Source organism: Tribolium castaneum, chromosome 3, assembly GCF_031307605.1.
Source record: "Tribolium castaneum strain GA2 chromosome 3, icTriCast1.1, whole genome shotgun sequence".
NCBI classification, from domain to species: domain Eukaryota; kingdom Metazoa; phylum Arthropoda; class Insecta; order Coleoptera; family Tenebrionidae; genus Tribolium; species Tribolium castaneum.
In genome coordinates this window covers 21,140,802-21,167,468 of record NC_087396.1, presented here as the reverse complement: position 1 = coordinate 21,167,468, position 26,667 = coordinate 21,140,802, and the positions used below count along the sequence as shown (strand labels likewise).

Sequence of the window (26,667 nt, the reverse complement as noted above, 5' to 3'; positions counted from 1 at the left end):
AAAAATAAAAGAGGAGAACACATAGACGTATAAACGTAAAGCGGAATTTAAAAAAAATGCTGGAACGTCATATTTAAACCTACTTGCATTACAGTTGTAAATAACATTTTAACGATCGTTTTAGACGTACATATGAATGTATTTTGTTAAATAGAATATCAATTTTTTAAGCTGTATAACTGGTTGCATAATATTTATTGAGACGTTTAAATTTTTAGCCAAATTTCTTTGCCATTATCTTATCAAACACCCGTATTGTTTATAATAATATTAAAAATTAAAGCCGAGATAAAAATAAACAATTTCCTGATAAGACTTGTCCGCGGATCAACGTATTTACCAGTCCCCCACTTTCTTGTTTTTAATACCATTTAAAAACATATCGCGCGTTGTACCCGGCAGAAACCCGCGATTTGTCGTCAGTAGCCAGCTAGTGGTAAAAATGGTACAAGAAGACGACCGATTCGTGATCCATGGCCCACCACCCCTCCAACCCTTGCCACGACTCTCCCTCGGGAAACTGGTGTACGACAGCCTGCTCGCAAACATAAAAAAAGGCGACGCTTTCGTGAGTATTTGCGGACTTTGGCCAGTGATAACAAGGTTTGGTGACCTCGGACCTAATTTTGAGTTTATTCCAGGTGGATGCGGCCAGTGGCGAAACCATTTCGTATCTCGATCTTTTGAAAAAATCGTGTTTTTTGGCAGAGAGCCTCCTAAAAAGTGGATACGGCCGCGATACGATCGTCTCAATCAGCAGCGAGAATAACGTCCAGTTTTACATCCCGGTCATTGCGTGTCTTTACATCGGGGCTGTGGTGGCCCCCATCAACCACAACTACACCGAATACGAGACCACGCACTCTCTGAATATTTGCAAACCTCGAATTGTTTTTTGCTCGAAAGCGGTGGCGCAAAAATTCGTCCAACTTAAAAATCGGTTAGGTTTCACCGAAAAAATTGTAATAATTGACGATGATTTCTGCGATATCTACGGGACCGAGACTTTGGCCCACTTCATCGAAACGGGGTTGAGGGGCTTCGCCCCTCTGTGCCGTTTCCCGGGGGTTGATTTCGATCCAGACAAACAAATCGCCTTCATTATGTGTTCGTCTGGAACCACGGGCCTTCCGAAAGGCGTCATGCAAACGCACACCAACCTAATGGTCCGATACATGCACACAATGTACCACTCTAATCACTAATTTAGCTCAAAGTTTCACCAAAGTAATTGTAGAGACCCAAGATATGTGCAAAAGGCGGACACTTTCCTCGGAATTTTGCCGTTTTTCCACGGCTTTGGTCTCGTGACGAATTTTTTCGCCCTAGTCCAGGGCGAAAAAATCGTCGTTATTAAACGGTTCGAAGAGAAATTGTTCCTGAAGGCCGTCCAAGACTACAAAATCCCGAGTTTGTGGCTTGCGCCCCCTTTGGTCGTCTTACTAGCCAAGAGCCCCCTTGTCGACCAGTACGACCTGTCTTGCATTAGGGAAGTGACAAGTGGGGCGGCCCCCCTTAGCAAGGAAACCGAAGAACTGGTCATGAAACGGTTGGTTTGTCTTTTAATTTTTTTGGAATTTTTTTTTGGTTTCAAGATTGAAGATAAAGGGGATACGACAGGGTTATGGCCTTACTGAGGCCACTCTGGGCGTTATCATGATGAGTGTCGGGGACATCAAGCACGGATCTTCCGGAAAAGTCGCCACGTACATGAAATGCAAAATCCGGGACCCGGAAACCGGAAAATCGCTCGGGCCCGGAAAAGTAGGCGAGTTATGTTTCAAAGGACCCATGGTGATGCCTGGCTATTACAACAACGAGGAGGCTACCAGGAATTCGTTTACCAGCGATGGGTGGCTTCTGACCGGAGATTTGGGTTATTATGACCAAGACGAGTATTTTTATATCGTCGATCGGTTGAAAGAATTGATCAAGTACAAGGGTTTTCAGGTCTAAGGTCACAAAAATCAAGGAGCAAAACCGAAATTTTTATTGTAGGTGGCGCCAGCTGAACTCGAAGCTGTGATTTTGAGTCATCCGAAGGTGCAAGATGTGGGCGTTGTGGGACTCCCTGATGAAAGTTCCGGGGAATTACCGGTGGCTTTCGTCGTCAAAAAGCCGGGGGCGAATTTGACTGAGAAGGAAATCATCGATTTTGTTGCCGGTATTTTTATTGATTTTTTTTCGCATTGAAGCAATTTTCTTGTTTAGGAAAAGTCTCATCGCAGAAGCGCCTTCGAGGAGGAGTTATTTTCGTGCCTGCGATCCCCAAGAACCCCTCCGGCAAGATATTGCGCCGCGAACTGAGAAAAATGCTGTCTGAATTCAAATCAAAATTGTAATTTTCTACCAATAAATTAAAATTCTCACCATTATTTGCAAATTTTATTTCCACACCTCCACCTAAGCCAGTTAGTGACAATGCTCGAAGACGACAAATACGTAATTAGTGGTCCACCACCACTCCAGCCCTTGTTGAAAATCTCCCTCGGAAAGCTGGTGTACGACAGCCTTTTGGCCAATTTTCACAAAGGCGAGGCCTTGGTACGTTTTTTTTTTCAGTCCATTTAATCGGGAATTTTGCATAACAATCAACAAAACGCAGTGTCATTGACTTTAATTAGAAAAAAATTGGTTGTGTTAATTTTAGGTCGATGTTTCAACAGGCGAGTCAATTTCATACAGGGAAATTTTCCAAAAATCGTGTTCCTTGGCCGAAACTCTCCGCAGGCTTGGTTATGGCCAAAACACAGTAGTGGCAATCAGTAGCGAAAATAATTTACAGTTTTATATTCCAATTATTTCGTGTTTTTTCATTGGCGCCATTGTGGCCCCGATTAACCAAAACTATACCGAAAGTGAAACAATTCATTCGTTGAAAATTTGTGAACCAAAAATAATTTTTTGCTCGAAAGCCGTTTCGCACAAATATATTCAGATCAAACGCAAGTTCAAGTTCAGCGAGACGATTGTCATAATCGACGACCAAATTGGTGTAAAAGGGGCCGAAACTTTGGATAATTTTACCAAAAAAATTAATTCGGTTGGGTTCAAATTAATCGAGTTTGATCCCGAGAGCCAAGTTGCGTTCATTATGTGCTCTTCTGGAACCACGGGACTCCCCAAAGGCGTGATGATCACGCATACCAACGTTATGGTCCGCTACATGCACACCATGTACGTGAAAAAAAAATCACCAGAAATTTAACTTTTCAATTGTAGTGATCCACGCTATGTCACTAAAAGTGACAATTTCCTCGCCCTTTTGCCCCAGTTTCACTGTTACGGCTTGCTATCGAATTTCTTCGCCCTTGTCGAAGGCCAAAGATTAATTTTGATGAAAAAATTCGACGAAGAAATTTTTCTCCAAACAATCCAAAATTACCAAATCTCTTCGTTGTTTCTCGTCTCGCCGCTCATTGTCCTCCTGGCCAAAAGCCCCCTGGTTGGCAAATACGACCTGTCTTGCGTCAAAGACATAGTCGGGGGCGCCGCCCCCCTTAGCAAAGAAACGGAAGAAGCGGTTATCAAACGGTTAAAAATCCCGTCAATCAGGCAGGGTTACGGTTTAACCGAAGCCACGCTTTGTGTCCTGATGATGAACGTTGGGGATTCGAAACCGGGCTCGTGTGGCAAAGTCGTTTCGTACGTGACTTGCAAGGTCCGGGACCCGAAAACCGGAAAATCGCTGGGGTCCGGAAAAGTCGGAGAGTTGTGTTTCAAAGGGCCTTTGCTAATGCCTGGCTACTACAAGAATGAGGAAGCGACCAGGAATTCGTTTACCAGCGATGGGTGGCTTTTGACGGGAGATTTGGGTTATTATGACCGAGACGAGTATTTCTATATCGTCGATCGATTGAAAGAATTGGTCAAGTACAAGGGTTTTCAGGTCTAAGGTCACAAAAATCAAGGGGAAAAAACCGAAATTTTGATTGTAGGTGGCGCCAGCTGAACTCGAAGCTGTGATTTTGAGTCATCCGAAGGTGCAAGATGTGGGCGTTGTGGGACTCCCTGATGAAAGTTCCGGGGAATTACCGGTGGCTTTTGTCGTCAAAAAGCCGGGGGCGAAATTGACTGAGCAGGAGATTATTAATTTTGCTGCAGGTTTGCCATTTTTTTTGTAAAACAAATGAATACATTTCAATGGTTTCTTCTTTTTGTCCGTTTGTGCAAAATAATAATAATAATAATAATAATAATAATAATAATAATAATAATAATAATAATAATAATAAATGCAAAAAGTAAAGGTAAAAAATGTTATTAAAGATTTATTTTTTCTTTAGGAAAGGTTTCATCCCAGAAGCGGCTTCGAGGTGGCGTTATCTTCGTCCCCAGCATCCCCAAAAATCCCTCTGGCAAGATTTTGCGCCGCGAATTGAGAAACACTTTAATTAATCGTCGCCCAAAACTATGATTTTTTTCTGGTTCTGATTAAAAAGTGTATGTTGTAATTTACTCAATAAATAAACAAATTGGGTCAAACTGCCGAGTCATTTATTCAATCCTCGCTTTCTCGACTTATCAGAGTCAGTAAATACAAAATCCCCTCTTTTGTTTAAAGTTCATGGTCTGTAAAATTGTACAACAGTTCGTGTGAAACAGTCACAGACTGGCACTTGTGCGCGATGGTCGAAGACAACACTCACATAATCAAAGGGTTGCCCCCTTTGGCCCCAATCCCCGACACACCAATCGGGAAACTGCTCTATGACCAACTTTTAGCCAATTGTGACAACAATCCGGCTCTGGTAGGTCGAAAATCTCGCATCCTTGACCCTGATTACATTATTTAGATTGACGCAATGTCTGGTCAAACACTGACATACAGAGAATTACTCGACAAAACTTGCACTCTTGCCGAAAATCTCCGAAAATCGGGATTTGGCAAAAACACAAACATTGCCATTTGTTGCCAAAATTCAGTCGATTTTTTTACTCCAATAATCGCAGCTTTGTACATTGGGGCAACGGTGGTCCCAATTAACCACAACTACACTGAAACGGAGCTTGGGCACGCTTTAAGGGTTGTAAAACCCCAAATTATTTTTTGCTCGGAATTGACTCGACCAAAATTTGCAAAACTGCAACAACGATTCGACTTTTTGATATTTTTGATTGAAAATTTGCCCCGAAATGGCTTGTATCGGTGCTGTTTGGAAGAAGTGGATGTTGGGGATCATGTGGCTTTTATTTTGTTTTCTTCGGGGACCACTGGGTTGCCCAAGGGGGTGATGATCACGCACAGGAATGTCCTGACTCGTTTCGCACACGCTGAGTAAGCTTCGTCTACGGATATCTACAAGTTAGGATACGAAACGATGGAATAAAACGTTCCCGGTCTCGATAGTTCCGTTAATGTCGCCAGAGAGCGTAGTTGTTCAGTTTTCAGAGCAATGAATTTGGAAAAATGGTTGTATTTGTATACCGGTTAACAAATAGCAAACAAAAAAATACAGACATATAGTGTGTTAAATTCTCAATAATAAGGCATAAACATTATGGAAAATTTTTATCGTAAACTATATTTAAAAAAATTTCAAACTTTTACTTTATTACTTACTTTGCACTCTGTCTCATATAATAAAACGCTGCGACTACGGTTAAAGATACAAGAAAAATGTTAGAATAAAAACTGTAGAGGATTAAATTTCCATTAAAAAAGTCTGCGAGACCATATTCCTATTCTCAATCGTTTAGCCCCCAAAGACATTTGAAAGCGCTAAAGCGACGGATTTGCTTCATTTTGCCCGTAATCAAGTATTGGAAAGTTAATTTATACCTAAACCGTTGAAGATGGAAATATGGTGTCGCAGACTTTTTTGTAGAAAATTTAATTCTCTACAACTTTGTTACTTACATTTTTCTTGCATCTTTTACCGTATTCACAGCGTCTTGAAAAATACGGGAGAAAGCACAAATTTCAAATTTTAAATAATTTTTCTCATGTGTCTTTGAATATTTTAGCCGTCAGTTTTTGTTAAGAACATTTGTGCATTTTTTCCAAGTAATTGGTGACTTGGTTGTATTTAAATTAATTTAAAACGATTTGGACGCTCGAAGCGCCTTCATTTTTACTCAGCTGTACTATTTATCTCGTTTCGTCTCCTAACTTATAGTCTTCCGTATCATTGATTTTTTCAATAATTTTCATCTTTTGTTAAGCGACCCTAGATTAGTTTTGAGGAAGGATGGGCAGTCAATCCTGGGATTACTCCCTTTTTTCCACGCTTACGGCCTTTTTGTCTCCTTGGCGTGCATCCAGAAACGCGTCAAAATCATCGTTTTGCAAAAATTCGACGAAAATATTTACCTCCAAAGCATCGAAAAGTACAAAATTACTAGCCTCACCCTAGTCCCTCCTTTAGCGATATTTCTCGCCAAATCGCCCCTTGCAGCAAAATACGACTTATCAAGCGTCCAGGAAGTGGGCTGTGGGGCCGCACCTCTTAGCAAAAATATCGAAGAACTTTTAAAACGCAGGTGAATCACAATAATTTTTTTTAAATTTTTTTAATTGAATTCATCAGGTTGAAGATAAGCAACATCACGCAAGCCTATGGCTTAACTGAGACCACTTTGGCTGTGATGGGTGTGCCCACAGGGGAGACAAAACCCGGATCTTGTGGCAAACTCTACCCCCACCTTTTGTGCAAAATCCGGGATCCGGAAACCCGGAAATCGCTCGGACCCAATCAAGTTGGGGAACTGTGCGTCAAAGGGCCCATTGTTATGAAGGGCTATTACCGGGATGAGGAGGCCACCAAGGGCGCGTTTACGAGCGATGGGTGGTTGTTGACTGGCGATCTGGGGTATTATGACCATGATGGGTATTTTTTTATCACGGGACGGTTGAAAGAACTGATCAAATATAAAGGATTGCAAGTGATTTTTATTGATTTTTTGGGGGTGTTTTTCCTAATTTTGGGGAGGGTTTCAGGTGCCACCGGCTGAGCTGGAAGCGATACTTTTGACACATCCCAAAATTAGGGATGTTGGGGTTATTGGGATTCCGGATGAGGAGGCTGGAGAGCTGCCTTTGGCTTTTATTGTGAGAAATGAGGATGATTTGACTGAGGATCAAGTCAAAAGTTTTCTGGATGGTGGGAAATTTTGCTTGTTTAAGAAATAGTTGGAACTTGGTTTTTAGGCAAAGTTTCGCCACATAAGAGGCTCCGAGGTGGCGTTATTTTCCTTGAGGAAATTCCCAAAAATCCCAGTGGGAAGATTCTTAGGAGGAAACTGCACGAATTATTTCACAGATACATTCGGTCTAAATTATAAAATATTAGAACACATTGTTTTGTGCTTAATTATTTGATAATAAAGTGATATTTTAATTGTTTTTTGTGGTTAAAAAATTCCAAAAATGCGGGAGCTTTTTATCACTTATCTGAAGTTGATGCTTTGTGAAATGGAAATTACTTTATTTGTTTTATTATTATCGCAACACTGACAATTAAAAAATATCAATTACTTACAATTTTAAACATCATTACCTGTTGTAAAGCATATCTTTATTTCAATTGTCATGATTACAGTTAATTTTTAATTTGGTTGTGTAATTAGGAAAATTATTTTTGCAAGCATAGCTTGTTGGCTCATTCTCACAAATGATAAGAAATGGTGATTTTTGCAGCTACTTAATACTAATTAATTAATTTTAGTTATGACAAATTGTAGAAAAAATATGATTGTTACAAAAAATAAACCATGGTAAGCAAATAATGGTTTTTATTTAATTTTTTTATGTTGTGGTATTCATTTTATTAACTACTAATTTTTTACGTCTCAAAACGTCTTTTTTGCTATTTAGTTTTGCGAAATATTTTTTGTGTAAATTTAGATGTGTTTAGAATCAAGCAATGATTTTTTCCTATAATGCAACTAGATGCAATATTTAATAATAACATTTAATAATAATAATTAATAATAATAATTTCCAAGCCATCCATGACTCGTTTCTAGATAATCGATAATAGTCAATGTTTTTTATAACTTTTAAACCAGTGGCGTGTGGAGAATACGAAGAAAACATTAATTTATTGTTTAAATTGTTTAAATCATCATCCATTTATTTTGTACTATTTTTAGTACTATCTTACCAAAGACAATCTTTATTTTGAGATTTTGATAAAAACATTCTGAACGTCATGGAATACGTAACAAAATAAACTACTAAGTGAGCCCCTATGGAACACAGCCACTTTTAAGGTAAAACACCCCGATTTTCCAGGTAGTTAAAAAAAGTAAAAAATATCAAGCAAAGCACCCCGATTTTCCAGGTAGTTAAAAAAAGTAAAAAATATCAAGCAAAATAACCCGATTTTCCAGGTAGTTAAAAAAGTTAAAATAATCATTAAAATACCCCCGATTTTCCCGTGTGCTTAAAAAAACATCAAAATTTCAAGCAAAACACCCCGATTTTCAAGGATAAACAAAAAAGCAAAAAAACCGCGAAAACACGCCCGATTTTCAAGGGTAACTAGAAGTAATAAAATAGCCTGATTTTCAAGGTAGTTCGAAAAGTCTAAAATTTTAAGGAAAATCACCCACGATTTTTAACATAAAAAATTTTGCACGCTAACCCCTTCAGCACACAGCTAATTTTTAAGGTAAATTTTAACTTTTTTAACTACCTGGAAAATCGGGTTATTTTGCTTGATATTTTTTACTTTTTTTAACTACCTGAAAAATCGGGGTGTTTTACCTTAAAAGTGGCTGTGTTCTATAGGGGCTCACTTAGTAGTAAATAAACAAATTAAATAGTCGTTTCAAGTTTTTAATAACCAGCCAACAGTAATAACAAATGTAATTTTTGTTGTTTTCCGATTTTTTAAAATAAAATTGTAAGAATTGTTTAAATATTTGGACGACCTCGTGCGAAGGAAACAACGCAGATGCGCACGAGTCAGATTTAAATTAAAATTTGTTCATGTCCTTGCATTTTTCAATTAATTCCAAACACAGATCATTTTTTATCACAGATAATAGTCACACACGTGACGCCAATTTTGATTTGCAAAATGCAAAACATTGTAATATAAAACTTACAATTTGTCAAAATTATAAAACCAAACGCAACCTTACGTAACTATCCGCACCAAAACATGAATTAAATTCCTGATTATCTCGTCTAATAACAGCTCAAATAACTTGAACCGTCCTTTCGCATTAGCGCTACGTCACTCCCTCACTCCTATAAATACACCTCCCATCAACAAATTACATCTCATTCAAAAATGGAAGCCTTAAAAGTGCGTCCCGACATCGCCACCTTCATTACCAGCGTTTCGGAGCACATCGGGGTGAAAAACCCCACCATCACCTCCATCACCACCAACCAGAAGGGCGAGGGCTACCTGGGGGAGATCTTCATGGTCACGGTCGCCGACCCACACGGCCACCGCCACCAGTTCGTGATCAAGGCGGCGTTCGTGGAGGAAAAAATCCGGGAGTTGGCCCCCATCCGGAAATCGTTCCAGAACGAAACGTACTTCTACACGCACCTGTGCTCCGCCTTCCGGAAATTCGCCGGAACGACACCGGACTTTGTCCCGGAGTGCTACAAGACCGTGGTGGACGAGAACCGCGAAATGCTCGCACTGGAAAATCTAAAAGAGAAAGGGTTCGAGTGTTTTGATAAAACTGTGGAGCTGGACGAGAAGCACGTCGAGTTGATTTTCAAGACTTATGGGCGTTTTCACGCCTTGTCGTTCGCCTTGCGTGACCAAGAGCCGGAAAAGTACGAGAAACTGGCCAAGGGGTTGTTCAATGTCTATGGCGAGTTTCTGGGGAAGAAGTTTTTCCCGGAACATTTGGTGGAAATGGGCAAAGTGGTGGGGAAGGCGTTCGTTCCGGGCGAGGACGACGATGTCATTGACGCATACCGGAAATACTCCGGGGATAACATTGTGGATTTCTTCGCTTCTTGCATCGCCTCTGAGCCGGAATACTCCGCGTTGTTGCACGGCGATTGTTGGAGCAACAACATGATGTTCAAGTACCAAGTAAGTCACTTTACTCCGGGTTAAACGAACCCAAATTTTTACCATCACAGGGCGGGACCGTCACAGACATCAGACTCATTGACTGGCAGTTGATGAAGTCCGGGAGTCCGGTGTGCGACCTCTCGTACTGTCTCTATTCCGGGGCTTCGAAGCAGATTTTTGACAACTTGGACCACTATTTGCGCATTTACCACGACAGTTTCTCGGATTGTGTCACAGAACTGGGCAGTGATCCCCACAAACTGTACCCTTTTGAGGCGCTCAAAGCCGATTGGAAGAAATACGCAAAGTTCGGAATGATTATGTCGTTTTCGATTCTCCGAATGAAGCTCACGCACAAAGAGGATATTATTGACCTCACTGACGGATTCGAAATGGACGAAATTAACGAAGTTTTTGCCAATATGAAGTTTAATGAGACGGATTATTATTCGAGGATTCGAGGTCTTGTGCGGCACATGTTTGAAATTGGGGCTCTCTGAGCGGCCTCGAAGCGCTATTATGGGTGTGAAGGTTGTTGAGTTAAATTAACTTTGTAAATATTTTTGCAGTTTTTTGCAAATTGTGATTACTTATAAATTATAATAAAAACAAAACCTAGTCGTATTTAATTTATTTATTTACCTTGGACAAACTATTTAATTGCGATTTTTGCCAACTCTTCAGTTTTACCTTTTATATCGGGTGTTTCAGTTTGGTATTTGCTCTCTTAAATAACAAGCCATGCACAGACTGAACCAAAAGTTTTGCGCAAAATTTGTATTTTGGTTCATGACATAAATTATTTTTTTGACTTTTGAGTAATGTCGTCATTTTTAGTTTTTTTAAAAGACAACCGACATTTTTGTTTTCTTCTTTATTCTTCTGGTAGTATTAAAAATGAATTTAAATATTAAAGAATAAAAAAAAAGTTATTGTTACAAAGCCGTTGCAAACAGAAATATTGTGACGCGGACGTTTTTTGTAGAAAATTTAATTCTTACACTTTTTTTTATAACCAAAAATCAAGTTTATTTTCCTTGTTTTTATAAACTATAACGAAAAAAATACCAAATTTGATCAAAAATGATGAAAAATGTATTTTTTTAAGCGTTTATTTAGCAAAAGCTCAATTACTGTGCAAATTTAAAAAAAAATTAACCATTAAATCAGAGAATTATGTCAAAAATGATATTATTTTTGCAAATTTTGAGGTTTTAGACCAAAGATCAAGTTTTTTCTCCTGTTTTTGTTGAGCTAGAACGAAAAACTCACCAAATTTGGATAGAAATGACCAAAAAAATACGCGCTTGTTCAGTAAAACTCAATTATGGTGCAAAATTTATTAAAATATAAAATAACAAATCACAGAATTGTGTCAAAAATGAACTTTTTGTGCAAATTCTGACGGTTTAAACGTTTTTAGGCCAAAAAATAAAGTTTTTCTTCTTGTCTTTATTAAACTAGACCGAAAAAATCACCACATTTGGTCAAAAATTACCAAAAATTTAACTTTTCTAAACGTTTATTTAAAAATGATAATATTTTTGAAAGTTCTGAGAACCTAACTCCCGTTTTCAGACCAAAAATCAAGTTTTTTTTCTTGTTTTTATTAAACTAAAAACGAAAAAATTTCTAAATAAATACAAAAAAGTTATTAGTTTATTGTAAAGGGTTGAACCTTTGATAATAAAACTTTGGACAAAGAAACTGAATTATGTTTTAAGCGGTGGCTACATAGGAAGTTAAAAAGTTTTTTTAAGTAGGTCTTAGAAGAATCATCATGTACAACTGTCATTCTTCATAAAATAAAAAAAGACCTGAAAAAATGCCTTTGTGTAAAATTTTCTATTTTTTATTTTATTTTTTAAAATTTTTTTCTTTATTTTTTGAATGTTTTGACTATTAAAAATCGACTTGTTTGAAGATTAAAAAAAATAACCTATAATAAAATTTTAATTTTGTGTGTCACTTCTGGCTCAGACTGTATATACCTAAATGAATTGGCAAAATAATCAACTGGATAAATTCATCAATTTGTGCTTATGATTCGATTTGTAAAACTTTTCTGTTTCACTTGTTACTCTGTATCTTTTTTAGCATTTTTTGAAGCACTATAGATAGTTCGTACCAATGTTGTTTGCTTTCAAGTCAGTGACTTAAATTTTGTTTCAAGATAGTCATGGTACATTTTTCCATTTTTGATCAAACTATTCAAATAATTGCTTAATGACAGTAATTTTCTTTTGTTCTCTGCCTTGAATAAACACTTGATATTATTATCGCCTCGTTGATACTTATAACCTGACTTTGGAAAGTTTTATCCCAATCTCAAAATGAATTACAACGAGCGTGAAATCAAAGCGTGGCTCGAATCGTGTTTCAAAAACTTGACCCAAATCGTAGTGACACTTGTGGGGCACTCCGAAAAGGGCGATGGTTACATGGGCGATATTTTCTTCGTCCATATTCATGGTAAAAACGGCGGTACCACCGAAAGCTACGACCTTGCAGTGAAGTCCAGCAAAGACAGCGACATTCTTCGTGAATTCTCCCCCATGAAGGTTTTTTTCAACAACGAAAAGTACTTCTATGAGAGTGTGTTCCCAAACTTTGTCCAATTCCAAACAAATCGGGGGTTAAAGAACCCATTTAAGGGTGTCCCCAAATGTTATGGGACTTTATCAGGGGTTAAGGATGTCCTAGTGTTTGAAAATCTGACCAAAAGTGGGTACTGTTTATGGGACAGGAAGAAACCCATGACCAGGGACCATGTCGAGCTGGTGATTCTCGACTACGCAAAGTTCCATGCGGTTTCAGTGGCTTTGAAAGACCAGGAACCCCAAAACTTTGAGAAGTTGGTCAAACATTACGATATTTTCAATGATCTGGGGCGTGACAATAAAAACCCAATGCTTGAGACTTTGCAAAATGCAGTTGAAGAGATGCACGATTTGCTCCAGAATGACTTGGATCAGCTTGTTTTGCAAAAGTGGAGGAACTTGAAAAATAGCATTCAGACGTTTTTTCGGGAAATGTTGAGTTATGAAGGCTTCAAAGTCATCACACATGGCGACTGTTGGAATAACAATTTCTTGTTTTTTTACGACGTAAGGCTTTTTACGCCATTTCCTTCATTATTAGCATAACTTTATTATTTCTTCCAGGAAAATGATAATCCGATCAAAGTTTCAATAATCGACTGGCAGATAAGCCGATTAGCGTCGCCAATTTTGGATTTATCCCACTTTATTTTTTCATGTACTTCCGAAAATGATTTGGACGATTTGACCAAAATTTTGGAACATTACCACAAATGTTTTACGAGCTTTCTAACCCAATTGGGCTCCAGCGACAGTTTATATCCCAGAAATCAATTTTTTGACGATTGGGCGAATTTGAGCAAATTCGGAATTATGTTTAGTTCGATCGTTATGAAAGTTTGTACGGCCGAAAAGGAGGAGGCACCAGATTTGGCCAAACCGCCAGAAAACGGCCAATTCACAGCTTTCCAGTTCGAAGTCGCGAATAAAAAACTACTGAAGCAGAGGATGAGAGCGATCGTGAGCTGTGCAGCAAAGAACAAACTTATTTAAAAAATAAAAAATTACCATTTAACAACCGACTTTTTATTTAACAATTCCATCAATACATTCATTCAAAACACAGAATATAATATTTTCATTTCTACTGTAGATCTCTATTTTATTTTATTTTTTTTTATTTTGATAGTAAATTAAATAATAAGATGGCAAAAAATTCAGCTGAGCCTGGAGTCCAAATATCATACAGGGTGTTCGTTTTTCATGCATCACCATGGGGATCTCAGTTATTATAAGAGATACAAGTTCGGTTAATTTTGGGCAAAGTTGCATATTTTTATACTAAACAAATATCAGAAAGAAAATTTGATGTGTCATTTTTAGTTTTTGAAATATTGGAAAAAAACTAAAGTTTGTAGGTAATTTTCGTTTTTATTTTTTCAAGCGAAAACCAAAAGGACTAGACGTTTTTAACATTCTTCAAACACTTTTTTACAAGGAATCTAAATCTGTCATCGTGTTTTTCCAAGGCGTCCTTGATGTCAGATTTACAACACACAACTTTGGTTTTTCTTATGAAACCTATATTCGCTTTTTATATTTTTGAAAAGTGTTTTTATTTTTGATTACAACGATGTATCACATGATATGACCAAATCTTACGTGCTAATTAAAATGGAGAAAAAAGTATTTTTGCGAAGAGTGCTTTGGAAAAAAGGACAACAATTTTGTTTTAAACAAATTACATTTTGGAGGTTTAATTAAACTCGCTAAGCTTTATTTAAAAACTAAATGACACGATAAGTTAAAGGTTTATTTTTCGCAAAACAAAACAAGACAAAGTTATCAAAATTCTCCTCGCATACTTCTTAGAACTGTCAAAATTGTCAAAAAAATAGTTTGCTAAACAACATTTATTTTAAGAGCACTCTTTGCAAAAACGCTTTTTTCTTAAATTACAAATTACGGATATCGTTGTAATCAGGAACAAAAATACTTTTCAAAAATACAAGTACAGTAAACGTGTGCTTAGGCACAAAATTAAAAAAATTACACTATTATTACTATTATTTCTACGACATTTATATAAAAAAAACTTGAGGTTCTAAAATTTGTATTGTTGAAATGGTGCCCCCTTATTACGAATTGTTTACATTACATCAAACCGCCGCTAATAAAAGTGTTTTCAATTTAATAATACATGTGTGCGGTTACGTAACGTGCCCCCTTATTACTCTTTATGAATGTAATTTTTCAATTGACAATATTTAGACCAGCAAACAATCAAAACTTGCAAAAACCAACATGTAATTGCCAATTCAAGCATTTTCTCAGTTAATTACTCCTTGTAAAGGAAACTTTGCCCCCGAGACCTTCTATATAAGAAAACCCATCCCTGTCATGCAATGACTAGTGAAAACAATGAGTGCTGCAACTCTGGACGATCTCCACCTCTGGGTGGACAAAATGATGACCTCGCTCCAAATCCCCGACTATAAGCTCGCCATTGGGGGCAACACAACCAAAGGGGACGGCTATTTGGGCGAAGTGACGTTCCTCAAAGTGGAAACCAGCGGGAAAACCTACGATCTCGTCATCAAATCGGCGAAAAAAAGCGACGAGCTGCGCAAGCAAACGCCGATCAAGGAGGCCTACGACCGCGAGATCTTCTTCTACAGCAAGATTTTCCCGCTGCTGGACGAGTTTCAAAGACAGAGAGGCGTCCAGAAGGCCTTCAGCAACGTCCCGAAGTGTTTCAGTGTTTCGAGCGAGCTGACGCGCGAAGCTGTGATTTTGCAAAACTTGAAAAGTGACGGTTTTGAGTTACATGACCGCAAACAAGCGATGAATCTTGACCACGTTCTGATGGTTTTTCGCAATTATGGCAAATATCACGCCTTGTCGCTCGGTTTGAAGGAGAAAAAACCGGCGGTCTTTAACAGTCTTGGGCGAAATTTGAACGATCTGTTCGGGCTTTTTATCACGAAAGCTGACCTGATTGGCGTTTATCGCAAGGAGTTTGAACACGTGAAGACGCTACTTGAGCCTGAAATTTTGCAGAAATTTGACGGCTTAGAGGAGGATTTTGAGCGGATTTTGGTCGGGCTTTCGGACGAAAACACCGAACCTTCGGTGCTATTACATGGCGATTGCTGGAATAACAATTTCATGTTCAAATACGAGGTAATTATTTTTCTTGAATTAATTGCATCACGAGAATGTGTTGCTTTAGGGCGAGGACAAGTCAAGACCGACGGAAATCTCCTTCCTCGACTTCCAGCTGGTGCGAGTCGGGTCTCCAGTCATCGACTTGTCCTATTTTCTCTACTGTTGCGCTGACGCAAAAGTTTTAGAAAATTTCGATTTCATTCTCCAAGCGTACCATTCGAGTTTTTGCGACTTTTTGGCCGATTTAGGCTGTGATGCTGAGGCCCTTTTCCCTTTCAAAAAACTCAAGGAGCATTGGAGGGAGTTTGGGAAGTACGGCCTAGTCCAGTCGCTTTTCTTGCTCAAAATCAGTCTGTGTGATTCGAGCGAAGCCCCGGATTTGATGGAAACGGCCGAAAAGGGCGAGGATTTCAAGGACTCGTTCCAGATTAAGATGCAAAATCTGGACGTCTACAATCGGAGGATCAAGGACGTGTTCGAGCATTTTGCCCACAAATTCCTCTGAAAATAAAGTTTGGAAAAAAATACACGCTAAGTTATTTCTTTAAACGCTGGCACTTCCTAAGTATAAATTGTAAACGCTGGGGGAAATTAATAATAATAATACTTAGTAAACTCTAAATCAAAATAAAAATAGCTAAGTAGAAAACAGTAAATATCTATTGCTAAAGATTATTTATGGTGTTGTTTACAGTGTGATGAACCAAAGTTAATTTTTTTTAATAAAACACTATATATTTTAGCATAATTAGATTCTACGCAAAAAAATAATGTAACTTTATATAAACTACTATAGGTCTATTTCTTTTCGTTTCGGAATTATTCAACTTTTCGTCATAAAAAAAACAATTTTTGAAAAATTACTGCAAAGTCACCTATGAATATTTTTCGGCAAATTTACAACCGAAAAATTCAGAATACTTTGTAGTTTTAGGAAATAGTTGATTTTTAGTTAAAGTACGCAGATAATATACAGGATGTTCTAAAAAAAAGTTGAATAACTCATGTTTTTGAAATAAAAGACCATTTTTTTTATGTATGGATATTTTTGATAAGCTTTTTAATGAGATGGAGTTTGCATAGCAAAATTAAAATATTTTTCGAGATTAAAAAAATGTATTCTATAACAAAAAAAATTGTTAGCTAGTTTTCATAGAAAATAATAGACGCAAAAGTTTTAGAAAATTTCGATTTTATTCTCCAAGCGTACCATTCGAGTTTTTGCGACTTTTTAGCCGATTTAGGCTGTGATGCTGAGGCCCTTTTCCCTTTCAAAAAACTCAAGGAGCATTGGAGGGAGTTTGGGAAGTACGGCCTAGTCCAGTCGCTTTTCCTGCTCAAAATCAGTCTGTGTGATTCGAGCGAAGCCCCCGATTTGATGGAAACGGCCGAAAAGGGCGAGGATTTCAAGGACTCGTTCCAGATTAAGATGCAAAATCTGGACGTCTACAATCGGAGGATCAAGGACGTGTTCGAGCATTTTGCCCACAAATTCCTCTGAAAATAAAGTTTGGAAAAAAATACACGCTAAGTTATTTCTTTAAACGCTGGCACTTCCTAAGTATAAATTGTAAACGCTGGGGGAAATTAATAATAATAATACTTAGTAAACTCTAAATCAAAATAAAAATAGCTAAGTAGAAAACAGTAAATATCTATTGCTAAAGATTATTTATGGTGTTGTTTACAGTGTGATGAACCAAAGTTAATTTTTTTTAATAAAACACTATATATTTTAGCATAATTAGATTCTACGCAAAAAAATAATGTAACTTTATATAAACTACTATAGGTCTATTTCTTTTCGTTTCGGAATTATTCAACTTTTCGTCATAAAAAAAACAATTTTTGAAAAATTACTGCAAAGTCACCTATGAATATTTTTCGGCAAATTTACAACCGAAAAATTCAGAATACTTTGTAGTTTTAGGAAATAGTTGATTTTTAGTTAAAGTACGCAGATAATATACAGGATGTTCTAAAAAAAAGTTGAATAACTCATGTTTTTGAAATAAAAGACCATTTTTTTTATGTATGGATATTTTTGATAAGCTTTTTAATGAGATGGAGTTTGCATAGCAAAATTAAAATATTTTTCGAGATTAAAAAAATGTATTCTATAACAAAAAAAATTGTTAGCTAGTTTTCATAGAAAATAATAGACGCAAAAGTTTTAGAAAATTTCGATTTTATTCTCCAAGCGTACCATTCGAGTTTTTGCGACTTTTTGGCCGATTTAGGCTGTGATGCTGAGGCCCTTTTCCCTTTCAAAAAACTCAAGGAGCATTGGAGGGAGTTTGGGAAGTACGGCCTAGTCCAGTCGCTTTTCTTGCTCAAAATCAGTCTGTGTGATTCGAGCGAAGCCCCGGATTTGATGGAAACGGCCGAAAAGGGCGAGGATTTCAAGGACTCGTTCCAGATTAAGATGCAAAATCTGGACGTCTACAATCGAAGGATCAAGGACGTGTTCGAGCATTTTGCCCACAAATTTCTCTGAAAATAAAGTTTGGGAAAAATACACGCTAAGTTATTTCTTTAAACGCTAGCACTTCCTAAGAATAAATTGTAAACGCTGGGGGAAATTAATAATAATAATACTTAGTAAACTCTAAATCAAAATAAAAATAGCTAAGTAGAAAACAGTAAATATCTATTGCTAAAGATTATTTATGGTGTTGTACACAGTGTGGTGATCCAAAGTTATTTTTTTTTAATAAAACACTATATACTTTTGCATAATTAGATTCTACGCAAAAAATAATGTAACTTTATATAAACTACTACAGGTCTATTTCTTTTCGTTTCGGAATTATTCAACTTTTCGTCATAAAAAAAACAATTTTTGAAAAATCACTGCAAAGTCACCTATGAATATTTTTTGGCAAATTTACAACCGAAAAATTCAGAATACTTTGTAGTTTTAGTAAATAGTTGATTTTTAGTTAAAGTACGCATATTTGAAATAAAAGACCATTTTTTTTATGTATGGATATTTTTGATAAGCTTTTTGATGAGATGGAGTTTGCATAGCAAAATTAAAATATTTTTCGAGATTAAAAAAAATGTATTCTATAACAAAAAAAATTGTTAGCTAGTTTTCATAGAAAATAATTTACCTAGCAGTTCATTCGTATCCACCATAAAGTTTGCAGCAAGAAATTTTCCTTCATTTCGCAAAACCAAAAAGTTATCTGATTTATGCCTGAACGCATCATTAGATAAATTAAGTGCAAATAATTGTTGACTATCGCGAAACTGTTAAGTCACTGGGTTATCTCGTCCTTATAAGCATTGTCTGGTGTACTTTATCGCAGTTTTGCGCAAAAATGTCCCACACTAGCAACGAGATCGAGGTAAAATCGTGGTTGGCCAAAATTTTGAAAAACGCTGATAACTTCTCGGTGAAAATTGAGGGAAACTCGGAAAAGGGTGATGGCTACCTTGGAGACATCCTTTTCGTCCAAGTGACTGAAAACACCGCCAAAAAACACAATCTCGTGCTAAAATGTGCAAAGAAGAGTAAACTCCTGCGCGAGAAATCGCCAGTTCAGGAGGCTTATTTGAACGAAATTTTGTTCTACGAAACTGTTTACCCCGATTTTGTGCGTTTTCAAAGGGAGAGAGGTGTGGAGAACGGGTTCGATAACGTGGTAAAGTGTTACGGGACGTTGATCAGCGGCGATATGGAAATAATTGCGATGGATAATTTGAAAAAGAAGGGTTACGTCCTGTGGGACCGCAAAATTCCGCTTACAAGAAAACACATTGATTTGGTGGCGTCAGCTTACGGGAAATTGCACGCGATTTCGATCGCAATGCGCGACCAAGAACCACAAAGGTTTGAGAGTTTGGCTAAAAAACCGTTTGATTTTTTCGTCAAATTTATGAAAACGTCCGATATGATCACGACAATGGAGCGGAACTTTGATGAAATAACTGATTTGATGGCGGGTGCGCTCGAGGATGGGGTTTTGAGGAAGTGGAAGGATTCCAAGCGGAGGATTCGGCCGTTTTGGGAGAATTTGAGGGAAATTGTGACTGGGATGAAGGTGCTAACACATGGCGACTGCTGGAATAATAACTTCATGCATTACCACATCGTGAGTGGTTTTCCGTGTTGGCTTTTTTTTAATTTATTTTTCTAGAACGGAGAACCGGCGGATTTTGTGATGATCGACTGGCAGTTGATTTACCTAACTTCGCCAATTTATGACTTGTCGTATTTTCTCTTCGCTTGTATTTCCGAGGAGGACATTAACGATTTGGATAAAATTTTACAACTGTACCACAGTTCGTTACGAGACCATTTGAAGAAATTGGGAAGTAACCCCGATTTGTACCCTTTTGAGGATTTGGTAAATGACTGGAAAAAGTACAGCTTTTACGGAGTAATAATCACGAATATAATTCACAAATTTGTGCAAAGCGACAAAGACGAGGTCCCCGATTTGGTCGATTCGGTCGAAAGTGGCGAAGATATGGCGGACGTTTTCAATTTACCAATCAAGAATACAGAAGACTACAAAAAACGGCGGTTGTATATCACGAAATATGTAGTCGAACAAGGTTTAATCTAAATAAATTTTCAAGCACTTTGTTACGTTTCTTATTATCTTTTATGCCTTATAGATACTTATTTTATATACAATGTGTTCAAAAATTCATCAAGTCACCTATGAAATTTAATCGTCAAAGTGACAAATTCGTCGAAATTCGGAAATAAAATTAACTAGACGCCCTCTGGTGATGACTTTTGAACTATGTCGAAAACAGTAATGAAATTTTCGTAATGCCACATTTAACTGACATTTAATGAATTGTTCAACAATTTTGCGTGTATAGTGTTAATTACTTACAATAGAAAGAATTACTTTAAAAGTACGTGGTGGTAAATACTAGCGTTGACTTTGGTTCTGTAGTTTTTCGTGGTATAAAGTGTTTATTGTTGGAACTTGAAAGTGAATAAAAAGTGAAAAATATTTAAATTTTGATTACAAAGTGTTATCAAACAGTTGTCTAATTAAAGATTATAAGTAAAGGATCACAGCGAACACAAAGTTTGGCTCAAGAAACCAATAAATTAGTGAAGTGTTACGAATTTTAGGTTAGAATTTTCCACTGAAAAAATCATGAAATGCTGCGGTAAATCTACAAAACTACAATAAAGATTAACAACTGCTGATACATTTAAACGTAAATTATGCCAAAAGGTAGGCTTTTCAATGTCTTTGTAATAATTTTCCAATAAAGAAAGTGAACCAAACAGTCATTCGTTATTCGTGTTTTCCTCGTCATCTCTCATTTGTCAACATACGTTTCTTGCATCAAAGATGCAATGATTATTCCGCATAGGCAATGCAATAATTGTGAAGCCCCAAAATTCGTACAACGCTCAAAATATTCGAATAAATATTTTCCCGCCATTTATGGTTACTGTTTTCGACCTAGCTCAGTGGCGCCCCCAACGGTAATTTTACTTCCGAATTATGCAAAAAGTCTTCGAATCTAAAGACTATAAAAGTACATAACAACAAAAGTCACGGAAAAATAAAATACAAATGAAGACAAAACCCAGACTTGATATTTTGCCGAAAAATGCAAAAAAAGTAAGTGAAAAACGAATTCAAAAATTTGACAAAAGTGACAATATTTAGACTACAATAGTCACATAGTCGACTTGACGAACAACCATTTTTGACCACATTGTATAATTTCCGGTGGCCGTAGGTTTACACTTTATTATTGATTACAATGAAAGTAATAAAAATTGAAAAAGAATTTTTTGAGTGTGTGATTGAATTTCAGGTGTTTACTTGATTCTCTGTTATCTAGTTCCCAATTATTATTCTTATCTCCGACACATATATTGCATTTGGTCTTTCGATAACTACATTTCAGAAAACGTGCTAATTAACATCCAAAATTGCTATTTGAAAGCAATCTGACAGCATTATCTCTCGTGTGTTTTCTCACCGAAAACAATGATATTGTACCTAAAAAGTCACACCTGTAAGGTAAAATAACTTTATTCCAGTAGTGAAATGTTGGGAAAAGATCAATATAAATCAATTTTTTTAATAACTCAAAAACCAAAATATTTTCGAAAAAATTTATTCTTGAAAAATGATCACATTTTTAAAGCAGTTGATGATGTGCTTAATTAGTTTTATCATACAGTACATAGTTTAGTCACAAAACTCTTGATTCCATATTTTTGCTCAACAAAAATATTAAACTATTTTTAAGTGGCTTATTTAAATAATACTTGATGTAACATTTGCATTTCATTATTTCACCTTATCTTCACATTTAAACAACATTTTGCTTTTTTGATCGTTAAAATAATATTTTGTATTTGGTTAGCCTAACAATAACAATTTGAAAATTTTTTAATTTTTATCTCAATAAATCCTCCGATTCCAAATCTTTTTATCCCAGCTTCTATTTAAAGTCCCGTTGTATTTTTCTCCTCTTTGTAAAGAAATGTCGACTCAACTCGAAGCTAACATCAAACAGTGGCTAGCAAAAGCCCTAAAATCTCAAAACCTGTCCGACTTTTCCGTAAAACTCGTCGGAAATTCGGGCAAAGGCGACGGTTACGTCGGTGATATAACTTTCGTGCAACTCTCAACCCCTCACCAAACCTACAATCTGGTGGTAAAATGCAGCAAACAGTCCAAGGCTTTCACTCGAATTTTCCTCCGCGAGATATTTTTCTACGACACTCTATTACCCACTTTCATCAAATTCCAAAAAGAGAGAAATTTGGCGGAAATCTTCGACAGTGTGGCCAAATGTTACGGAACCTACACGAGTGAAAATATCCACGTTATAATCCTAGAAGACTTGAAGAAACTGGGGTATGAATTGTGGCCAGTGTCCAAGCCAATGAACCGCGAACATATTGAAATGGTAGTGCGAGAATATGGCAAGTTTCATGCAACTTCAGTGGCGCTGAAAATTCTGAAGCCTGAAAAGTTTCAAGAGATTTTAGCTACGTTGAGTCGCACTGTGAGCGACATGTTCCGGACGCCGGAAATGCAAAGTATCGTCAAGAAATCTTTGAAAAAAGCGATCGAGTTGATTGAGGGGGAAGTGGCGGAGGAAATCGTCACAAAATTGAAACACTTGGTGGAAAAAATACAAAACACGACTCTAGAATTTGAGGAAAATTCACGCCTGAACGTGGTGTGCCATGGTGGTTGTTGGAATAACAATTACATGTATAAATATGATGTGCGTTTTTTCTTAATTAATTGTTAATAGTCAATAATAAGTAACGTTTTTTTAGGGTAGTACTAAAAATGTTCCGTCAAAACTTGTCATAATCGACTGGCAAATAGCAACTTGTGGAACACCCATTGCGGATTTGTCTTATTTCCTCTTTAGTTGCATTTCGGCCAAAGATATCGAACATTTGGAAGATCTTTTGCTTGTTTACCACCAGTCGTTTTCAAATCACTTGGAAAAGTTCGGTTTAATTCCTGAAAATTTGTACCCGCGTGAGCAGTTTTTAAACGATTGGCAAGCCTGTAGCAAATATGGACTTGTATTGGCGATTAGAAGCGTACGAACTTCTTTCATCGAAAAAGATGAGATCGTCGATTTGGAAGAGGCGCTCCAACAGGGAGTCGAACTGGCCGATTATTTTACCAGAGACATAAGAAACATGAAGGGATATAAAAGCAGGATTACGTACCTTGTAAAGTACGCCCACAAACATGGATTATTTTAAATAACACTAATTTACAAAAAAGAAAAAATTAATACTGATTTTGTTTTCTCTTTCTGTGATCACTAAAATATCTGTCACATTTGTGTCACGTGGGCTTTGAAAATATTCAAAAAACAAAGAGTGCCTTGTATTGTCTGCGAAGTGCTTTTTCACATGAGGTGTCACTCGACATACATTAAAAAAAACGTCAAAGGTGGCTGTGGATTTCTGACAGCAGATAAACAAAAAACAAGCGCCAAATAATAGACAAGAAAAAACAAAAATTGACCTGTTTCAGGATTTTTTCATTAGTCGCCAATTTATAAAATAATAAACTGATTTTTTTCATTGGCATCATATAATACATAGTAAGTACAGTTACGATAAAAAAGAATGATACCTCTACCAACCGGGCAGGATAGCACAGATTAGTTTACAAATTGTCCTTATAAAATAGCTAAACGTACACTTTGACCATATCATATCAAAAGTTTTGTGACTACAGTTTTAGGGGTGTCATTCTTTTTGATCGTGACTGTACGTTGTATGTCAATTTTGCATAAAATCTAAAGAGAAAAAAATGCAGAATGTGTTGCGTTGTTTGCATTCACCTTAAAAAGATTAGAGACGAAGCAGTCTGTCACATTTTTGAAGTTGCATAATGAATATTTAAAAAACTTGATGTCCTTATTTTTTTTCGTCTTTACTTTCAAACTAATTGTTCTATCAATAAACATTTCTTTCATCTATTAGTAAAAAACTTTGGTAGCTATTGTTGTTAGCAGTAAATAAAACAAAATAGCTGGGGATTTTTTATTTGTTACAAAAGTCACACAGTTAATCCAAATTGCGTAGGTAGTGCAAAAAATTGCTCTTGACCCTTCGATAAAACTCGTCCTTGTCCGAAAATTTCATCGAAAAAGATGAGATCGTCGATTTGGAAGAGGCGCTCCAACAGGGAGTCGAACTGGCCGATTATTTTACCAGAGACATAAGAAACATGAAGGGATATAAAAGCAGGATTACGTACCTTGTAAAGTACGCCCATAAACATGGATTATTTTAAATAACACTAATTTACAAAAAAATAAAATTTTACCAAGAAAAAATTAATACTGATTTTGTTTTCTCTTTCTGTGATCACTAAAATATCTGTCACATTTGGGTCACGTGGGCTTTGAAAATATTCAAAAAACAAAGAGTGCCTTGTATTGCCTGCGAAGTGCTTTTTCACATGAGGTGTCACTCGACATACATTAAAAAAAACGTCAAAGGTGGCTGTGGATTTCTGACAGCAGATAAACAAAAAACAAGCGCCAAATAATAGACAAGAAAAAACAAAAATTGACCTGTTTAAGGATTTTTTCATTAGTCGCCAATTTATAAAATAATAAACTGATTTTTTTCATTGGCATCATATAATACATAGTAAGTACAGTTACGATAAAAAAGAATGATACCTCTACCAACCGGGCAGGATAGCACAGATTAGTTTACAAATTGTCCAGCTAACTTATAAAATAGCTAAACGTACACTTTGACCATATCATATCAAAAGTTTTGTGACTACAGTTTTAGGGGTGTCATTCTTTTTGATCGTGACTGTACGTTGTATGTCAATTTTGCATAAAATCTAAAGAGAAAAAAATGCAGAATGTGTTGCGTTGTTTGCATTCACCTTAAAAAGATTAGAGACGAAGCAGTCTGTCACATTTTTGAAGTTGCATAATGAATATTTAAAAAACTTGATGTCCTTATTTTTTTTCGTCTTTACTTTCAAACTAATTGTTCTATCAATAAACATTTCTTTCATCTATTAGTAAAAAACTTTGGTAGCTATTGTTGTTAGCAGTAAATAAAACAAAATAGCTGGGGATTTTTTATTTGTTACAAAAGTCACACAGTTAATCCAAATTGCGTAGGTAGTGCAAAAAATTGCTCTTGACCCTTCGATAAAACTCGTCCTTGTCCGAAATCCTGATGTTGAAATTATCCAAAAACTCTTTACCACCTTCGGCAGCTTCGACAAAATCTGGCGCCTCGTTTGAGTCACAAATCGAGTACTTTATGACCCAAGGCTGCAGAAAAAGCCCATAACGCGAGAACTTCCTCCAATGTTCCTTCAACTTTTCAAAAGGAAAAACTTTCGGACTACACCCCAAACTCATCAAACACGAACTCAAACTGCGGTGATAAATTTCCAAAAACTCGTCGACATCTGGGTGCTTCTCAGTGTCACAACACCCGTAGATAAAGTGCGAGAGGTCCATCACAGGCGACGCCAAGCCTGAACACTGCCAGTCCAAAATTTTCACACCCACTGGTTTATTATCCTCTTCCTGGAAAAAACAATTAGCTGAATTCACAAACCACATCCACCACTACTTTGAACATGAAATTGTTGTTCCAGCAATCCCCATGAACTATGACCCGAAAATCCGGGTCTTGGTCAAAAAGCTCGGTGAAAATTCGCTCAGCGTCCTGTTTCGTGACGTCCAGTTTTTGCAAAATTTCGCCACTTTGGGCAAAACACGCGTTTTTGGCCTCGTCGTAGTCCTGCCACATGTTCCCGGCTAAATTCACCTCAAGGATAAAGTAGCTAAACATGTTTATGTTGTTTTGGGCCAGTTTGGCAAACGCTGGCCCATTTCGCTCCCTCAGGGCGTAGGAAAACGCGTGCCATTTGCCGTAAGCCTCCAGCACGAGGTGGACGTGCTCGGAAGTCAAAACTTTGGTGCGATCGCTTGTTTCAAACCCTTGTTTTTTCAAATTGTCCAAAACCAGGACTTCCCCCGAACTCTCACTGTGGGTAAAGTAGCAAACCGGCATGAAATCGAGCAAATTCTCGCCGGGTTTTTGGAGTTGGCGAAATGTGGGCAAGACTTGGTCGTAGACGAAGATTTCTTTCTCGAAGGTCAGTTTCATCGGCGTTTGCGCTCGCAGTGTTGGGCTGTCTTTCGACGATTTGATCACGATTTCCAAGGTCTTGGGGCCTGTTATTGTGACGAAAGTTATGTCACCGATGTAGCCCTCGGCTTTGCCGCTTTTACCGCAAATTTCGTACGCAAAATCTGCGATGTTTTGGCGCTTTGCCACGAGGGAAACCCAGTCCTTGATCTTGCTATCGCACATTTTTCACACAAACTCGATGAATGGATTTATCAGGTGTTTGGGAGGTATTTATACGGAGTGTTTGGTGGGACGTTGCGTATTTATCGCTCAGTTTCGAGTACAGTTTAGTAACGTAGTTGCA

At 37.0% G+C, this 26,667-nt stretch overlaps 8 protein-coding genes across 10 annotated transcripts; 7 read left to right on the top strand and 1 right to left on the bottom strand.

The window, feature by feature from the left end:
• The first annotated feature begins 298 nt into the window (after positions 1–298).
• Positions 299–4,485, top strand: LOC662210 (polyketide synthase PksN). Its single transcript, XM_064355310.1, has 11 exons — positions 299–568; positions 642–1,186; positions 1,238–1,549; positions 1,596–1,950; positions 1,999–2,164; positions 2,212–2,339; positions 2,371–2,544; positions 2,651–3,177; positions 3,223–3,889; positions 3,939–4,104; positions 4,287–4,485. Exons 1-11 carry the CDS (start codon positions 443–445, stop codon positions 4,415–4,417), a joined length of 3,297 nt encoding a protein of 1,098 aa, XP_064211380.1. The 5' UTR covers positions 299–442; the 3' UTR covers positions 4,418–4,485.
• A 73-nt stretch (positions 4,486–4,558) lies between these two features.
• Positions 4,559–7,345, top strand: LOC662911 (uncharacterized). 2 transcript variants are annotated; one of them, XM_015981301.2, is made up of 6 exons: positions 4,562–4,751; positions 4,797–5,278; positions 6,166–6,483; positions 6,531–6,885; positions 6,941–7,103; positions 7,151–7,345. In XM_015981301.2, exons 1-6 carry the CDS (start codon positions 4,629–4,631, stop codon positions 7,282–7,284), a joined length of 1,575 nt encoding a protein of 524 aa, XP_015836787.2. In that variant the 5' UTR covers positions 4,562–4,628; the 3' UTR covers positions 7,285–7,345. The 2 variants fall into 2 exon arrangements, with proteins under 2 accessions (XP_064211418.1, XP_015836787.2); XM_064355348.1 differs by lacking the exon at positions 7,151–7,345 and having other exon boundaries at positions 4,559–4,751; positions 6,531–6,881; positions 6,941–7,101.
• A 1,819-nt stretch (positions 7,346–9,164) lies between these two features.
• On the top strand, positions 9,165–10,616 carry LOC107397414 (uncharacterized). Its single transcript, XM_015981511.2, has 2 exons — positions 9,165–10,010; positions 10,061–10,616. Exons 1-2 carry the CDS (start codon positions 9,243–9,245, stop codon positions 10,490–10,492), a joined length of 1,200 nt encoding a protein of 399 aa, XP_015836997.2. The 5' UTR covers positions 9,165–9,242; the 3' UTR covers positions 10,493–10,616.
• A 1,654-nt stretch (positions 10,617–12,270) lies between these two features.
• Positions 12,271–13,599, top strand: LOC662997 (uncharacterized). The gene is made up of 2 exons (XM_015981510.2): positions 12,271–13,099; positions 13,157–13,599. The coding sequence occupies exons 1-2, from the start codon at positions 12,326–12,328 to the stop codon at positions 13,583–13,585; spliced, it is 1,203 nt and encodes a 400-aa protein (XP_015836996.2). The 5' UTR covers positions 12,271–12,325; the 3' UTR covers positions 13,586–13,599.
• Positions 13,600–14,917: 1,318 nt separating this feature from the next.
• On the top strand, positions 14,918–18,218 carry LOC103313592 (hypothetical protein). The gene is made up of 2 exons (XM_008197251.3): positions 14,918–15,715; positions 15,765–18,218. The coding sequence occupies exons 1-2, from the start codon at positions 14,954–14,956 to the stop codon at positions 16,203–16,205; spliced, it is 1,203 nt and encodes a 400-aa protein (XP_008195473.2). The 5' UTR covers positions 14,918–14,953; the 3' UTR covers positions 16,206–18,218.
• A 777-nt stretch (positions 18,219–18,995) lies between these two features.
• Positions 18,996–20,296, top strand: LOC103313593 (uncharacterized). The gene is made up of 2 exons (XM_008197252.3): positions 18,996–19,800; positions 19,846–20,296. Exons 1-2 carry the CDS (start codon positions 19,027–19,029, stop codon positions 20,275–20,277), a joined length of 1,206 nt encoding a protein of 401 aa, XP_008195474.3. The 5' UTR covers positions 18,996–19,026; the 3' UTR covers positions 20,278–20,296.
• A 1,863-nt stretch (positions 20,297–22,159) lies between these two features.
• LOC663022 (uncharacterized) lies at positions 22,160–24,527 on the top strand. The gene is made up of 2 exons (XM_008197253.3): positions 22,160–22,936; positions 22,992–24,527. Exons 1-2 carry the CDS (start codon positions 22,184–22,186, stop codon positions 23,433–23,435), a joined length of 1,197 nt encoding a protein of 398 aa, XP_008195475.2. The 5' UTR covers positions 22,160–22,183; the 3' UTR covers positions 23,436–24,527.
• Positions 24,528–25,280: 753 nt separating this feature from the next.
• On the bottom strand, positions 25,281–26,546 carry LOC663050 (uncharacterized). Of its 2 annotated transcripts, none has more exons than XM_008197220.3 (2): positions 25,797–26,546; positions 25,281–25,753 (listed from the first exon to the last, which is right to left on the bottom strand). In XM_008197220.3, the coding sequence occupies exons 1-2, from the start codon at positions 26,544–26,546 to the stop codon at positions 25,319–25,321; spliced, it is 1,185 nt and encodes a 394-aa protein (XP_008195442.2). In that variant the 3' UTR covers positions 25,281–25,318. The 2 variants fall into 2 exon arrangements, with proteins under 2 accessions (XP_008195442.2, XP_008195443.2); XM_008197221.3 differs by having other exon boundaries at positions 25,800–26,546.
• Positions 26,547–26,667: the final 121 nt, after the last annotated feature.